Raw genomic sequence first — 12,813 nt, 5'->3', positions numbered from 1 at the left:
ATCGGCTAAAACACGTCTAAAAAAGGTCTAAAAGTGAAATATTTATAGATGTCTATGCCGTAGACGTTTATAGCATAGACGTCTAATAGACGTCTATACTATAGACGTCTACAGGTTGGACGTCTATTAGACGTCCACGGGATAGACATCTATTAGACGTCTATATGTGAAAGTTGTTTAGCTATCTACGGGATAGAAGTCTATTAGGCGTCTGAAGGAATGGGGTCAAAATACAAAAAGTCCAGCCTAGCTACAAAAACAGATATGCTCAAACCTCATTGAATAAAGTACATAAGCAGACAAGTATATTCACATATTAATTCGATAAAAGAAACATTGTAAGCATATACGTACGTACACACCAAATCAATAAAGATGACATAACTAGACATTTTTGATAGGTGGTAATGACAAAGGTTTCTATAACTTTTTGATCTGATATGTATTTCTGAACACTTTAAAAGAACAAATGTTTTTTTATATATTGCCTGAATAGCTTAATGACCCTTACGGAACTGTTTAATGCATGCTTGATGCTTTTCTAAATCACGGACACTGCCAAAGTCATCTAAAAATGTTCAGTACTCGATTATATCTTATGTTTTGACTAATGCTAGATGCCAGTTTTTTTATTACTACTGAACGTTCTGGACAGAGGGAATTATTTTGCCTAACAAAGAAAAGATATGGTTGGAAACATGATTAAACTAAGAATATGATGACGTAAGCAAGTACATGGACTATCAAAAGAATGTTGCGTGTTGTGCGGGATGTCCGTTGTTGAGCCAGGAAAACAAAGGTGTGGAGTTTAGAGTTGGTTCTTTATTGGCAAGATCTTGGGTTGTTTAATGGCGGTCAATACACAAGGCACGGCAGCAGATGAAACAACAACTTCTGTCTCTAGGTCAGCTTGTTTTATACTGTCCGGAAAGGCGGGAACTTGTCACATGACCATTTCGTACCTGAGTGTGGGGGGCGGCACCCCCCATTGTGTGCGTGTGTGTTTGCCTATGTGTGTTGTATTCGTGTTCTGATTGAGCAGTTATGTTTGTATAAAATGATAAAAGAATTGTACATATATGAGCATCATATTGTACAGAGATTGTCCACCCTAATAGAACATGTCCACATTGCTGTTGCTTCCTCTTCAAGAACAAACAAACAAAAACATGTTAAGTGGTGAGTACAAACTTTGCATAGTCAGGGAACATTAATAAATTGATGATGTCACAGCCAAAAGCTCACATAATCCCGTACAAAATGACACAATTGAAAGAATGATGAATGGGCGGTATGCGACAGTAGGCAAAGTGGATGCATGTGCAAGAATGGTTTACAGGGTTAGGGTTACACTTGGAGATAAAACCGGTAGAGGTGCCAGAGGAAGAGCGGTAGGAGGAAAAAAAACAAGAATCCGGCCAAAGGTGATCACCAAAGCCTAGAGATGGGATGGAAAACAACAGCCCCCACACACACAGAATCACCCATAATCAGCACCCAACCCCACCAAACCAGCTCTCCTGCAAACTTGCCACACCCCCTGACTCATCACCCGTCAAACTCGGCCCACACTGGCATGTGCAACTGAATATAAGATGACCAAAGAACCTTGAACGTTACCTTTTCTGAATGGAGACTTTCTGGTCTTGAGCATGGTCACACAAAAGGCCCAGCGCTGTACTGTACTTTCCTGAAAACAGAGCCTTCTTAACAAGAATTGTGATTGAACTCAACCAACCTGTGTAAGTTTATATTTTGTTTAGGTGTCTTAGCCTTTTATTAAAACTGAAGAAATAAAACGAGCATGCGGTGAGTAAGTTGGATAACAGGTGATTGGCTATGGCAGGGGTCGGCAATTACTTTTGGACACGGGCCCAAAAACATGGCATTGCTTTTTATGGGGGAGGGTCCTACTATTTGAATTTTTAATTATATATATTTATAATTATGTTAAAATAAACATCATCTTACTTTTAAAATGCATTTAATTTAATTCCATTTGAACAGACCTTGTTATGTTGTTAATTTAACGAAATATAGACTATTTTTTACCTTGCCCACTGGAGGAGGGAGACAGGACATTTTGGGGTTTTTTTTGCATAAGATTATGCGCACTCGCGTGTCAATACTGTTCCGACCTGTGCGTCATGGATAACTGAAACAGGATGTTCCACTTGTTGTCACTAAGGACTATCCATCCATCCATTTTTTGGACCGCTTTGTCCCCACGGGGATCGCGGACGTGCTGGAGCATATCCCAGCCGTCATCGGGCAGCAGGCGGGGGACACCCTGAACTGGTTGCCAGCCAATTGCAGGCCACACAGAGATGAACAACCATCCGCACTCGCACTCACACCTAGGGGCAATTTGGAGTGCTCAATCGGCCTACCAAGCATGTTTTTGGGATGTGGGAGGAAACCGGAGTGCCCGGAGAAAACCCGCGCGGGCTTGGGGAGAACATGCAAACTCCACACAGGGAGGGCCGGAGGTGGAATCGAACCCGCACCCTCCTAATTGTGAGGCGGACGTGCTACCCAGTGCACCACCGAGCCGACTAAGGACTATTATACCTCAATAAATGTTTCGAATTTGATCGGATTGTTGTATGGCATACAACAACCTTATCAAATGTATGCGCTTTTTTCTTTAAATATGGGGTTGAAAAATGTTTTATTTTTTTACATTTTTTTCATACATCATATTAACGTCATCTCGCGGGCCAGACAGAATATATGGCGGGCCAAATCTGGCCCGCGGGCCCCCATTTGCCGACCACTGGGCCATGGCTTTTGCCATGAGGCGCGGATAGCGCGCTTCCCAAATTGTGGACCAAATCCAACACGTCTATTAGGCGTCTATATGTGAAAGTTTTTTAGACGTCTACGGGATAGACATCTATTAGACGACTATATGTGAAAGTTTTTTTAGACGTTTATTGCGTGGACATTCGAATGATGGCTAATTGCTATTAGCGTGATTAGCGCTAATCGCGCTAATAGCTAGTGATCATTTGAACACCTAGACGTCTATTCAACATTGAGGTTCTCTTCAATACATTTAACCGGTGATCCTTACCTTAGTGTAGTTCCAGGATGTTCTAAAAAATGCATTTGATTAGTGATGGTCCAGGGTGTGAAAATTTACATTTTTAATACAGAAATAGGTTTCAGTAACAGTCATACTTATGTTACCTGCAGATATAAATACACCTTTTGATGTTAAAATGAACCAAATTGATAATTGAACCTAAATAATGAAGAGGGAGCAACAGCAATGTGTACATGTTCTATTAGGGGAGACAATCTCTGTACAATGTGATGCTCATATGTACAATTCTTTTATTATTTTATGTAAACATAACTGCTCAATCAGAACACGTATACAACACACAACTGGATGAACACACACAGGGGGGTGATGCCCCCCCACACTCAGTACGAAATGGTCATGTGATAAGTTCCCGCCTCAGGTACGAAATGGTCATGTGACAAGTTCCCGCTGAAGAGGAAGCAACAGCAATGTGTACATGTTCTATTAGGATGGATAATCTCCGTACAATATGATGCTCAAATATGTACAATTATTTTCTTATCTTATGCAAACATAACTGCTCAATCAGAACACGTATACAACACACACAACTGGATGAACACACACAGGGGGGGTGACGCCCGGGCCCCCCCACACTCAGGTACGAAATGGTCATGTGACAAGTTCCCGCCTCAGGTACGAAATGGTCATGTGACAAGTTCCCGCCTTTCCGGACAGTATAAAACAAGCTGACCTGGAGACAGAAGTTGTTTCATCTGCTGGCGTGCCTTGTGTATTGGCCGCCATTAAACAACCCAAGATCTTGCCAATAAAGAACCAACTCTATACTCCACATCTTTGCTTTCCTGGCTCAACAACGGACATCCCGCATAACATGCAACACCGCCTTTCCGGACAGTATAAAACAAGCTGACTTGGAGACAGAAGTTGTTGTTTCAGCTGCTGCCGTGCCTTGTGTATTGACCGCCATTAAACGCGGTGCGTTTTTGCAGTCTCGAGATTTATTTCGAGATTTACGCCTTGTGGAACGGCGTTTGGGTTGTTTGGGATAAACTTATGAGAAACGGGTTCCTCGGCGGTGAGTTTTTGCGGTCTCGAGATTTATTTCGAGATTTACGCCTTGTGGAACGGCGTTTGGGTTGTTTGGGATAAACTTATGAGAAACGGGTTCCTCGGCGGTGCGTTTTTGCGGTCTCGAGATTTATTTTGAGATTTACGCCTTGTGGAACGGTGTTTGGGTTGTTTGGGATAAACTTATGAGAAACGAGTTCCTCGGCGGTGCGTTTTTGCGGTTTTGTGATTTATTTCGAGATTTACGCCTTGTGGAACGGTGTTTGGGTTGTTTGGGATAAACCCCTGAGAAACGGGTTCCTCGGCGGTGCGTTTCTGCGGTCTGTTTGTTTGGTGTTTAAAAGAATGGAAAAGATCCATATCTGTATTGTATCTTGTGTGTATTTATATTTTTTGTTTTCTTGGAATTTGTGCATCCTGAGTACAAGTGGGGTGTTAAGATGAAGCCTAGTTTGTGTTTGTGTACTCAGATGCAGTGACATTGAGGGGGCGCAAGTGTGCCTAAAGAGAGTTGAAAGAAACCTTCAGCGAGTGTACATACAGTAGTTCCAAATAAAAGGGACTAAGAAGAGCCTAAAAAGGGAAGTTTCTTTTGTCTCCAACGCACTCTTTCTTCGAGTCACAGTACAACGGCGCGAAGCGCAACACACGTTCACTGAAAAGATTCGTTCTTTTGAATCAATCGTTCACTCACGAGCCAACAATAATAACGAGCTCTCACTCTGATGAGCTTTCGTTGCACCACCTGCAAGTGCAAGCTAAGAGCAGTAGCAGTTTTTGGCATGGGCAAATTGGGCAGGCATATTTTTATGTCACGCAGCGCCGCCCCACCGCAGACTTTTCATCTTCCTACTTCGGCCAGGCGCGTTAGACTCGCATCCTGTTAAATTGCGTGCGAGTGAGACGTGTGCGCGTCAGAGCATCTCGGTCGGGTGGCGGTCGGAGTGCGCAGACTCTCTGCATCCTTCGCATCCTTACACTTTCAGCAGCATCACCACTTGAGGGAGCGAGACAAGACACCGGACGACGCCTTGGTCGGACAGGACTGGACCGGACCAGAGCAGCCTTCTTTTTGCTGACGAATGTGAAGGACAACGAGGGCTGCGTCTGCTTCCTCTTCCCGATTCTTTACCCCAGTCCGTCCTCTTCTCAATCGTCTGGGCACTTCTAAAATGGCGGACATGACGGAGCTTCGACCATCCTACGGTGAGTGAATCCCGGTTACGCTGGTAGCGGGCGGTCGGGCGTCGTCCCCCGCGCACAGATGGCCGCCATCGACCGTGCTAGAGCCGTCGCCGTCGTGATCCTGCTCGCTTTCCCGAAAGGCTCGCTGCGCTTTCGATTGCACCTACCGCGGGCGCGGCGTCACCCATGCAGTCAACATCTCGCCGCCATTTCGCTTCCCATGTGCTGCTTTTCACCGTTTCTGGTCGTTGTCTTGACATCCAAATGTGGGTTCGACATCACAACAGCGCCTTGGGAGCTGCGATTGAGCGATTGTTTTTAAATCATGTTGTTTGATTCTCTATCAGTTCTCGAAAATGTATTATACGTGGACATGTATTCCTTTCTTTTGAGGCATAGATTTTGACGCTCCCGCCGCTGCGCACCCTTAAATGTTTTAGTTGTTCTTACATTGACGTCATGTCTGTACGCGGTGGGCCCGGGGCGATCGGAGCGAAATGAACATGACGTCAGTGTTTTCGCTACACTGGATCGTTTGTTCTCTTCGCGTTGGGAATTATTTCACCATTGCCTGTGCCCTAATCACTAAATAGGCATTTTCGGTTGCAAAAAAAATCCCGAACTCTGTTATGAGTAATCAGCATTCCATTATATCGGAGGAATAGGGAGTCACACAGCCACAGTGTGTGTGTGTGTGTGTGTGTGTGTGTGTGTGTGTGTGTGTGGGGGGGGGGGGGGGGGGGGGGCGATGCTTGGCAGCAGCTACTGTCTTTCAGCACTGTGCAAGGCATGACGTCATGTGACTGGAGGAAGGAAGAGCTTGATTCTGATAGGCTAAAGCCAAACTTGTGTGTAATGTCACATTAGGACAAGGAGTGCACAAAGAGATTGGCAAAGTGTGGCCCCCGCCCCTCCGAACCCCTCCTCTCCCTCTTTCTCACTTCCTTTTTGTCCCACAGCCATGTCTCCCATCCTGGCGGGCTTCCTGGGCGCGGGCGTTCTGGTGGTGGCAGTGATCGCGGCACTTCTGCTGTGGTCCTTCTGCCAGCGCCGCTACCTGCGCGCGTCCGGACGCTACAAGCTGCACAGTGACCGCTACTGCGACGCTGAGGACCCGCCTTACAAGTTCATCCACATGCTGAAGGGGATCAGTATATACCCTGAATCGCTCAGCAGCAAGAGGATCGTACGCAATGCCCGGCGGGCCAACAGCCCGGCGGGGGCCAGGGGCATGGTGCTGGTAGATGCTGAGAACAATGTCCTAGACGTCCCAGGTCAGCTTCAGATGAGTCACCTGGTGGTGCCCACTGGGACGGGCCCGCGGGCCAGCCCTGCCCGCCTGGAGCGAGCGTTGCCCGTGCGTGCCGACTACTGCTGTCTGGACAGCAGCTCGGCCGGCAGCAGTCAGAGCAGCAGTAAGACGGCATCACCCTTCACGCCTGCCTCCTCGGAAGCGGAGGTCGACGCTGGCCTGGGCGCCATCAGCCTCACCGTGGACTACAACTTCCCGAAGAAGGCCCTGGTGGTTACGGTGGTTGGGGCCCGAGGCCTGCCTGCCATGGACGAGCAGGCCGGCACCTCAGACCCCTACGTCAAGATGACCGTGCTCCCTGAGAAGAAGCACCGCGTCAAGACCCGTGTGCTGAGAAAGACCCTTGACCCGCTTTTTGATGAGACCTTCACCTTCTATGGCGTAGCCTACAGCTCGCTGCCCGAGCTCACGCTGCATTTCTTGGTGCTCAGCTTTGACCGCTTCGCTCGCGACGACGTCATCGGCGAGGCCCTAGTGCCGCTCAAGGGCGTGGATCCCAGCACGGGCCGGGTCCACTTGAGCCAGCGGATCACCAAGAGAAACATGCAGGTGAGGCGGGCACGCTGGAGGTTCCCGTGTCGACGTTCACCGTGATCGACCCTTGATGGTCTCGCCTTGAATGCGTTGCGCTGACGTTGTTACAAATATTGATCAAAATAATCCTGATGATTGTGCAGCCCGAACAAAAACAGAGAAATGTGGCAAGAAGCCGCCACGGGCCACAACTCGCATGTCAACTCACCGGCCAATCCGACTCCCTGTTCTGTGATTGCATCAAATATATAACCCGCGACACTACTAGCCAAACGACATTTGACATTAAGTGTCGACGGAGATGGCCAGTGACTCTTTTTGCCGTGTGTTTTCAGTGCGAGAATCGTGGCGAGTTGCTGGCGTCGTTGTCCTATCAGCCGGTGTCTCATCGCCTGAGCGTGGTGGTGCTCAAGGCCCGACACCTCCCCAAGATGGACGTCGCCGGCCTGTCTGCCAGTAAGTCCGTCCAACGACATGCACATAAGTACAAGAGAAAAAATATTATATTAATATTAATATAACTAATATTATATAAATATTATAGTTTTGATGAGTAAGCACTACAGCAGAAAACGCCACACCAACTCGCGTACCTCTCGTCTTGTCCCTGTGAAGTGAAAAAGAAGCCAAGTGCACGTGTCGTCAACGTGTCTGCCAAATGTGAACAAATGTAAAAAAATATATCACCAAGTCGGTCCAATCAGGCTTCAAAAAGATGCAAAAAAAAAAATTTGAGCCCTCCTCCTGGGGATCTAATGCTGTGAGTGAGTCTGCCAAGTGAGCTGAAACCACACGCTAACGTTTGCGCTGCGTTTGCAGACCCGTACGTCAAGGTCAACGTGTTCTACGGCCGCAAGCGCATCGCCAAGAAGAAGACCCACGTGAAGAAGTGCACGCTCAACCCAGTCTTCAACGAGTCCTTCATCTACGACATCCCGCCCGAGCTACTGCCCGAGATCTCCGTGGAGTTCCTGGTTGTAGACTTCGACCGCACCGCCAAGAATGAAGTCCTGGGACGCCTGCTGCTGGGCCTGCATGGCGTTCTGCCCTCCGGCGCCGCCCACTGGCGGGAGGTCTGCGAGAACCCCCGCCGGCAGATCTCCAAGTGGCACGCCCTCAGTGAGTACTGAGCGTCGCACCGCGCCAAGACTGGCCGCTGCACGGGGCCCGGTGTAGCGCACACACACACGCAAACACACGTCTGGGATCCTCCCATCAAACACCATCTGTTATGGCCATACACGCTACAAAATGCGCTTGAACTAAGGAAAGTGTGTGTGTGCGTGTGTGCGCGTGTGTGTGTGTGCGCATGTATGCACGCGCGCGTGTATGTGCGCACATGCTTTGACAAAGAAGAAAAGCAAGTTGGTGTTGTCTCATATCATGCAGTTAATTTGCATGTCTTTGTGAAGATAAGAAACAACAACCCCCCCACCCCCGGCCAATTTCCCTCCGCCTGCCGGTGCGTGTCATGGAAATCCCTTTGGAGCACCCCCCCCCCCACACACACACACACACACACACACCTCACCTCGAGCTCCAGGCAGTTGACATATCTGTGTATGAGGGAGCGCATGCTTTCCCTCACTAAATCCACGGGACGGGAGCCGTTATGTTAGTTTTTGACCTGCCTGGCTTAAGGTATGTTGATTCTCCCGTCGGGACTTGTGATTCACCCACTGTGCACAACCACCAATGAGACGTGAAGAGGTCGAGTCTGAGAGTGGGCCCAACTACCACATTGTGTTTTTGTGAATTCCACAGAGAGCTGCTACGCAAAGATATCACAGTTGAAATCTGGAATGAACTTGTGGAGCAGATTCAAAATTTCCACTCACACTACTGAGTGCCAGTGCGCCGAATTGTACGTACCGGGGAAGACAAAGCGATCTTAAGCTAGATACGGACAATACGAGATGAGGCTCAAAGGATGCGGTGCGGCGTACCAACGTGTAAATAAATTAATGCGTGTGCTTGTTTGTAGCATGAAAGACTTACTCTTGGCTTTCATTCGTCGCTTACGTCCCACCCAACGAGTCGTCCCCGAGCCAGGCTGGCGCTCGAGTCGCCACACTAACGTCATGGCCATGCTCACCTGTCAAGGAGCTCAAGGTCAACCAGGGCGCCACCTGCAGGTGTGGCAATGTCACGACTCCAAAAGCTCCAAAGACGTTCTCCGATGATGTCGTAACCCTCCATGCAATGTTTATTTCGTTCTGTGCTAAGGAGCAGCTCAAAAAAAAAAATTCTACAGTTGACTACGATGCCCACTCCAAATCCCAATAGTTAGTCAATGCCATTCATTGAATGGCGTTAGCACGCAAGTCAACTATATGTAAATGTATCGAGATTGAGTCACAACACGAGCTTTCTAATCATTTACACCATAAATACATCCATCAATAATGTACTAGCTGGAGGCGCTGTTACCCCACTGAAAAGCACACCAACGGAGTTTGTTCGGCGCGCCTGCGACTCCAAACATGACGTCATCGGTCGTGTGGGCCATCATGACGGGCTCCTCCCAATCCGCGGCAGTCGTGAATATGGAGACTTGACATGTAAATTTTGTATCAATGTTCTAACGGTCCCATATCCTGAAAGCTTTTGTAGCGCCTCCTGCTGTACACCTGAATGATGCTAACCCCTCATTGACGTGAAAATAAAACAAAATAGACCGACGCCTCCTTTCTTCTCATGTCTTCTTTGCATTTTATGTCGACGACTCGTTCTGTTTTCAGCTCCTCAATCGCAAGGACAGCAAAACATGTCAATTATCTTTACAGCCAGACCGTGGTCCTGTTAAACAGCCACACTCTGGCAGGCCGCGCCCCTTACATGGTTCGTCGGTTTGACTTTAAACTTGTCTGCCTGAGCAACTCGCGATATGGATTGGGGGGGCAGGTCGGCGGAAGAGCACTCGCACTGACACGTATTCGAGGAGCGTTTGCATGGAACTGCACAAAACATGTATGGACATTCTTCAAAAAGAACCTAGGCTTTAGATATTTCGAAGGTAGAGAGCCAGTTGTGGCAGCGCTGGGCTGAGGGAAAAAAATAATAATTACGCCATAACACATTACGCCTGCTATTATTCTCTTCTCTGGCCATGGCAGGGACACAGGAAGAAAGTAGTTGGGGTATGGATAAGGGGGATAAGGAAGAGGAGGGGAGTGGGAGTTGGGAAATGGTGGGGAGTAGGGGAGTGAAGCGTCTCAGGGAAGTTGTGGAAAGGCAGAGGAAAGAGGAGAAATGGAGGGTTGTAGTGAGGTTTGAAGGAGAGGGTGGAGTGAAGGGTATGGATCCAGTTAAATTGACCAAAGTAATTGGAAAGCAGGTTGGAGAGGTGGAGTTTGCGAAAGTGTTGAATGACGGCAATCTGTTGCTGTTGTGTACCGCTGAGGAGCAGGTTGCAAAAGCTCAAAGGCTGCAAGTAGTTGGGAAGAGTGTGGTGGAAAAGGTGGCGAGGGTGGGAGGAGAAGGAAGTAAAGGAGTGATATATGGGATTCCAGTGTCTATGGATGTGAAGGAGCTTGTGAGGAGCCTCAAGATGAAGTGTGATGTGGTGCAGGGTGCGCAGCGGTTGACTAGAGGAGTTGAGAAAAGTGTCAGTGAGTCTGTGCTGGTGCTATTCAGATCGAAGGAGATACCTGAGGAGGTGTATCTCGGATTCATGAGGTACAGAGTGAGAGAGTATGTGCAGAAGCCAATGAGGTGTTTTAAGTGTCAGAAGTTTGGACATGTGGCAAAGTTCTGTAGAGGGGTCAATAGATGTGCTAAGTGTGGGGGGGACCATGAGTATGGGGAGTGTGGTGAGGGAGTGAGTCCAAAATGCTGCAATTGTGGTGGGAAGCACAGCGCAGCGTACTGGGGATGTGAAGTGATGAGAAGGGAGGCAGAGATTCAGAGTGTAAAGGTGAAGGACAAAGTATCCTATGCTGAGGCAGCCAGACGGGTGGGGGGAACGGAGAGGAATGGTGGAGGGAAGGTCAGAGTGGAGGTTGGCTCAGGGAATGCTGGGAGCCAGAGGCAGGAAACAAGCAGGGAAAAGGAGTCCAGGGCACAGGGAGAGAAGAAGGAGCTGGTTATATTCATTGCAGGGGTAATTAATGCTACGGCTGAGGTTTGTCCAAGACTGAGAGGATTCAAATCATCACGAAGGCTGCTATTCAACATCTAGGCTTGGTAGGATTAAAGTGGGAGGATATAAGGGAGGGGCTGAATGGACAGCCAAACCAGGAAGCAGGTAATGTGGGATAATCTACTGATTATGTTACTCTTACAATGGAATGCTAGGAGTTTGGTAGCAAATGGCCAAGATTTTAAGAAATTTATTGACAGCAGGAGTGTGAAGCCAGATATTATATGTGTACAGGAGACATGGTTAAGACCTAACCTGGATTTCGTTTTGAGTGACTATGTGGTCTTCAGGAGGGATAGGGATCACGGTAATGGAGGGGGGTGTGCAACATTTGTAAGGAAGGGAGTGCCATACAGGGTAGTGGGTCGAGGGACAGAGCAGGAGTATGTGGTGGTGGAAGTTTGGGCGGGCAGGAGGAAAGTAGGGATAATAAACTATTATAATCCAAGTAAGCAGCTGAAGAAGGTAGAGGGACAGGATGGTGATAGTGTTATATGGTGTGGGGATTTTAACGCTCATAATACATTATGGGGAGGGGAAAAAACAGATAATAATGGGCAGGTAATCGAAGAAATGTTGAACAGTAGAAATTTAGTGTGTGTTAACGATGGTAGAAAGACTAGGATAGATGTAAGAACTGGAAAGGAATCTGTATTAGATCTTACTTTAGTGTCTGGTAGACTGGCGCCGAGGTGTGAATGAGAGGTGTATGAAAGAGGGACCATAGGGAGTGATCACTATCCAATTCTGTGTAAAATGGACGTTGGTGTGGCGTTGAATGTAGAGAATAGGAGTGGGAGGTGGGTGTTCAGTAAGGCCGACTGGGAAACTTTTGGGGTAATGAGTGATGCATTTCTCCGTGCAGGGCGAGAACCTAGTTATGTGGAGGAATATGAATTAGAGGTGCGGCAGTTTATTCTTCTGGCGGCGGGGACTACAATACCCAAAAGTACAGGCAGGAATAAGAGGAAAGCCGTCCCATGGTGGAATTTATCATTCCAGTGTGGAGAGGTAGTTAAGAACAGAAATAGAGCTTTAAGAGTGCTGAAGAGGTCTCATAATTGCCAACATCTGATTGAGTATAAGAGGATGCAGGCAGTGGTCAGGAGGACTATCAGAGAAACAAAAAGGGCCTATTGGAGGGAGTACTGTAGTTCTATTGGGAGCACAACTACAATAGGTGAAGTGTGGGGGATGATTAGGAAAATGGGAGGTAATAGGAGGGAGTGGGGTAATCCAATCCTCTTGGATGGGGGCCAGTTAGCTATAACAAATGTGGAAAAGGCAGAAATGATGGTGAACACTCTGAGCAAAGTACATAGTCCCAATAACCTGGCAGAAGAAGAGAGTAGGAGCAGAGAGGAAACTAAAGGTGTGTATGCAGGGGCTATTCACAAGAAAGGTTTATTGGAAGATAAGTATAATGTCCCATTCACAGTAGGGGAATTGAGGAGGGCGCTGGCTAAATGTAAGAACTCGGCTCCAGGTAAAGATGGTGTTTGTTATATCATGTTAAGG

The 12,813-nt window shown here is 47.8% G+C and overlaps 1 protein-coding gene across 2 annotated transcripts; it reads left to right on the top strand.

The window, feature by feature from the left end:
• The first annotated feature begins 5,063 nt into the window (after positions 1-5,063).
• Positions 5,064-9,836, top strand: syt11b (synaptotagmin XIb). Of its 2 annotated transcripts, none has more exons than XM_085919082.1 (4): positions 5,064-5,329; positions 6,268-7,169; positions 7,490-7,610; positions 7,974-9,836. In XM_085919082.1, exons 1-4 carry the CDS (start codon positions 5,296-5,298, stop codon positions 8,282-8,284), a joined length of 1,368 nt encoding a protein of 455 aa, XP_085775208.1. In that variant the 5' UTR covers positions 5,064-5,295; the 3' UTR covers positions 8,285-9,836. The 2 variants fall into 2 exon arrangements, with proteins under 2 accessions (XP_085775208.1, XP_085775207.1); XM_085919081.1 differs by lacking the exon at positions 5,064-5,329 and adding an exon at positions 5,339-5,574.
• Positions 9,837-12,813: the final 2,977 nt, after the last annotated feature.

The sequence above is a fragment of the Syngnathus leptorhynchus genome, chromosome 8, assembly GCF_054491065.1.
Source record: "Syngnathus leptorhynchus isolate UIUO chromosome 8, UIUO_Slep, whole genome shotgun sequence".
NCBI classification, from domain to species: domain Eukaryota; kingdom Metazoa; phylum Chordata; class Actinopteri; order Syngnathiformes; family Syngnathidae; genus Syngnathus; species Syngnathus leptorhynchus.
The sequence above is the reverse complement of the archived record's forward strand: the minus strand, read 5'-3'. Positions and strand labels throughout refer to the sequence as shown.